Source organism: Lactuca serriola, chromosome 9 (genome assembly GCF_051521515.1).
Source record: "Lactuca serriola cultivar US96UC23 chromosome 9, Lser_US96UC23_V15, whole genome shotgun sequence".
NCBI lineage: Eukaryota > Viridiplantae > Streptophyta > Magnoliopsida > Asterales > Asteraceae > Lactuca > Lactuca serriola.
This window is the reverse complement of record NC_136416.1, coordinates 64,398,529-64,401,941: the sequence shown is the minus strand read 5'-3', so window position 1 is coordinate 64,401,941 and position 3,413 is coordinate 64,398,529. Positions and strand designations below refer to the sequence as shown.

The following is a 3,413-nucleotide window of genomic DNA, read 5'->3' as shown; positions in this document are numbered from 1 at the left end:
TTCTAACTTAACCGATCAACTTGGCAGAGTAACGTCAAAAAGTGAAGAGAAGAGCATATGATTTGAGAAGTTAGAGTCAGAGTTGTCTAGGTCTAGGGACAATTTAATTTATTCGCAACGAGACAATTTGAGGTTGTTGAAACAAAGAAACATTTTTTGTTTAATTGCTAAAAGACTTTATTCTAATATTACCCAATTACATCTTGATTGCGAAATTAGAAAGAAAATCCATAAGATGATTTTCCCTTTCTTAAATTAAAAGAAGACGAAATCGACGCTGATTGTTACAGGTGTGAATATATCGTCTCATCTGACGAAGTCTCAGATGCTTATATGATAAGACTAGACAAAGTTGAATCTTACTTGCAGTCCAAAAGATCACAAAAAGTATTGAAACAACGTTTAGATGAAAATAACAAAGAGAAAATTAAATCTAATAGTCCTCGTTGACTCATTATGCCTATTTGTTCCAAAAAAAGACTCACTTAAGTAGTATTTGCTAATTGAGTCCTTGTTATCTAGATCCAATGATGAGCCTTTTTTAGAGATGAGTTTTAAGAGAGGTTTTTAAATATCGAATGTTTTAGAGAGATGTATACCGAAGGTTTGAAAATGATGAAAAATTAAGAAGATTGTTGTTATTTATTTTAATCGAAAGGGGATTTAAAATTTGAAATAAAAAAAAAACGATATATTATTTTGAAAAATTGTAAAAATAAAAATAAAAATAAATAATAATAATAATAATTTTCATCTTTAGCCTACGTCAACGGGTCGGCCGAAGCGTGCCAAGTTGAAGAGGAGGAGGAGGTGTTTGACGAGGCACCTCAGCTATGTCCAGGGCCGGCCCAAGCCCAGGGCGAGCTGGGCCACAGCCCAGGGCATCATAATAGAGGGGGCAGCAGGCTGGTTCATCACTAATGAGTATAGTCGAATTATTTGCGCCTAAATTTTACCTGGTCTGGTCTGGTACTTTCGATGATGTCTGCAAGGCGGCAAGGGGAGTAGAGTGAAAAATTAAACGCGGTGATATAGCAATCTGTTGCCAATCACGAATCACAAATGAAAGCAGAAGTCGAGGAGTCCCTTTTCATGAAAAAAAAAACCCTGCAAAGGGAATCACTAGGAACGTCAAAAATATAAATCCATCTTGATGCAAATGGTAAAACGCAATCACTATTGTCGATTACCGATTGAATAGCTCTCTTTTTACTTTCGAGATGGATCGGTTGATTACACGTATATTTCTTTATAGCATCTCTCTTTTTATCTCTATCTGTTTCTGATTTACTAAATGCCGTCAATTTCTGATTTATCCATTCGGTATTCATAAACACAATTGCTAACTTTATTAGGTTTAGAGATAGAATTTGGAATGATTGATAATCTGTCTATCAAGTTACTTAATATTCCAATCGGAATGATCGTAGTTACTTAATATTCCAATCGGAATGATCGTAGATATCTATTTTTTTAATGATTTGAATACATAGTTTATTTATTAGGTTTGTTTTTTTGTGGAAAACTTAATATATCACGTGATTATTGGCTTATTGCTAAACCTAGCAGCCGAATGCTTTTAGGTGCTTATTGTATAATAGGTTACTAGTTAATATCACCACCGATATCCAGCTTTGCTTATAGTTTAAAGCTTAATTCTACCTTTTAGATCTAGTGGAGTTTTTGTGTGCTGTTGTTGCTTTGTTTTTGTTTGTGTTTCCCTTAATAAAATCACCGCCACAAGCACATTCATCAATAATCTAATTAATTTATTAAAATCATATTCAACAACTATTTACTTATTTTATGCTTTCTATTATTTGAAATACTCATAGTATCCGAATTTTTTGATATCCGAATCATAGTGTATAGATACTAATGTACGTAGTAGATACTAATGGGCATTAAAAAGTCTTTTTGCCCGGGGCATGAAAAAACTATGGACCGGCCCTGGCTATGTCGAACCCATTTAGTCTAGCCTTATGGATGCTCTAGAACTTTTGATGTCTGATAAAATTTGTCCTACATTCACCTGTCGTATTACACCAAGTTGACGTGCTAGCCGATTTTTAGTACATCTAACAACTAACACATGGTTAAGCAACGTTAAGAAAAACATCTATTTATGGTTATTCATGGTGTTTCTGGAAGTTCGAACAAAAAAAAAATTGAGACTCAAGCGGAACAGTTCAAACAAAACAACCTCCAACACTCTTATTTCTAAACATTCTGTGCGACTATGGAAATGGAAGTTAATTATTCAGCGAAAGGATCAACAGGAGGAATCTCTCCGGTGAAAGATTCCGACGGAGGCAGCTCCAAATCCTCCTGTGGACGGAAAAACACCTTCTCATCCAACACCGTTTCTTCCGTCGTGCATGTCACCGCCGGCTCCTCCGACTTCTGTTCACCGGCCGGGACGAATACCCCAGTCTCCGGATCAGGCTCCCAATATTCTTCTGGTTTATCTGTGATCTCTCCTACAGCAGAGACCTCACACTCCACCTCATCTTCTACTTCCTTCTCGTACGCCGATTCATGCAATCTCCTCCTGCAACAATATCAAAAGGGAAACAAGATGAAATTCGTCATCAAATCAAAGCAAGGAAATAAAATCTGAAGTTACCTGAAGGTGGAGAGGGAGAAGCAGAGTGAAGGAGGAGTCAGAGTGCGTAGATTGTTGCTTATGATGAGCTTCCCAGCCATGGCACCTTCGATTGATGTTTGATATGGATATGGACGATGTATCTATAGATATACATATATAGATATACTGTGAATACAGCAACCGACTCTCTGGTCCACTGTGTGTGTGTGTGTGACTGTGTGTTTTAAATATATAAACAATAATAAGTTATCTGACTATGTTAAAAGCTACAGGTGCCACCTCTTTCTTTGTTTTTTATTTTATTACCTCAATCTCAACACTTAATTTCTTCCTTTTTAGACACATGAGCGCTTGATCACGTGTTAGAATAACGGAAGTAACATTTGAAGTTTAAGCTGGTGTTTCTTTATGACTTGACACATTTAGTAACAACAGAATTTAATAGGTGTTCTTTTTAGCCAAAAAATATCCTAATGGTTTAACTATTAAGTTTGGGATCTTTCTCTTTCTCACTTTTTTAAACATCAATATTCTATTAATAATTGGCCAATATAGTAATATCAAACTATAATGTTTATCATGAAAATGTATAGTTGTTAATTTAATGAAATTTGAGGTTTGCATTATGGATACATGTATCTTAGATATCATAAAAAAGCAAGAAAAGAAAATCATTGTAACATCTATGATCTCAAAAAGGTATTAAAGTTTATTGTGGGTGCTAAATTATCTATGTCAATTGATTATTAAAAATGGACAAACTTATAGCTTTTATAATCGGCCTTTATTGTTGTATTCTAAACAT

The 3,413-nt window shown here is 34.9% G+C and overlaps 1 protein-coding gene across 1 annotated transcript; it reads right to left on the bottom strand.

Annotated features, from left to right (window-relative positions):
- Positions 1-2,106: 2,106 nt before the first annotated feature.
- Positions 2,107-2,811, bottom strand: LOC145074063 (late embryogenesis abundant protein At5g17165-like). Its single transcript, XM_079020501.1, has 2 exons — positions 2,627-2,811; positions 2,107-2,551 (listed from the first exon to the last, which is right to left on the bottom strand). Exons 1-2 carry the CDS (start codon positions 2,704-2,706, stop codon positions 2,257-2,259), a joined length of 375 nt encoding a protein of 124 aa, XP_078876627.1. The 5' UTR covers positions 2,707-2,811; the 3' UTR covers positions 2,107-2,256.
- Between the last annotated feature and the right edge of the window lie 602 nt (positions 2,812-3,413).

Coding starts and splice junctions, on each gene's coding strand:
- LOC145074063 (XM_079020501.1), bottom strand. CDS start 2,706: ATGGCTGGGAAGCTCATCATAAGCAACAATCTACGCACTCTGACTCCT. Junction 2,552..2,626: donor TTCTCCCTCTCCACCTTCAG/GTAACTTCAGAT, acceptor ATATTGTTGCAG/GAGGAGATTGCATGAATCGG.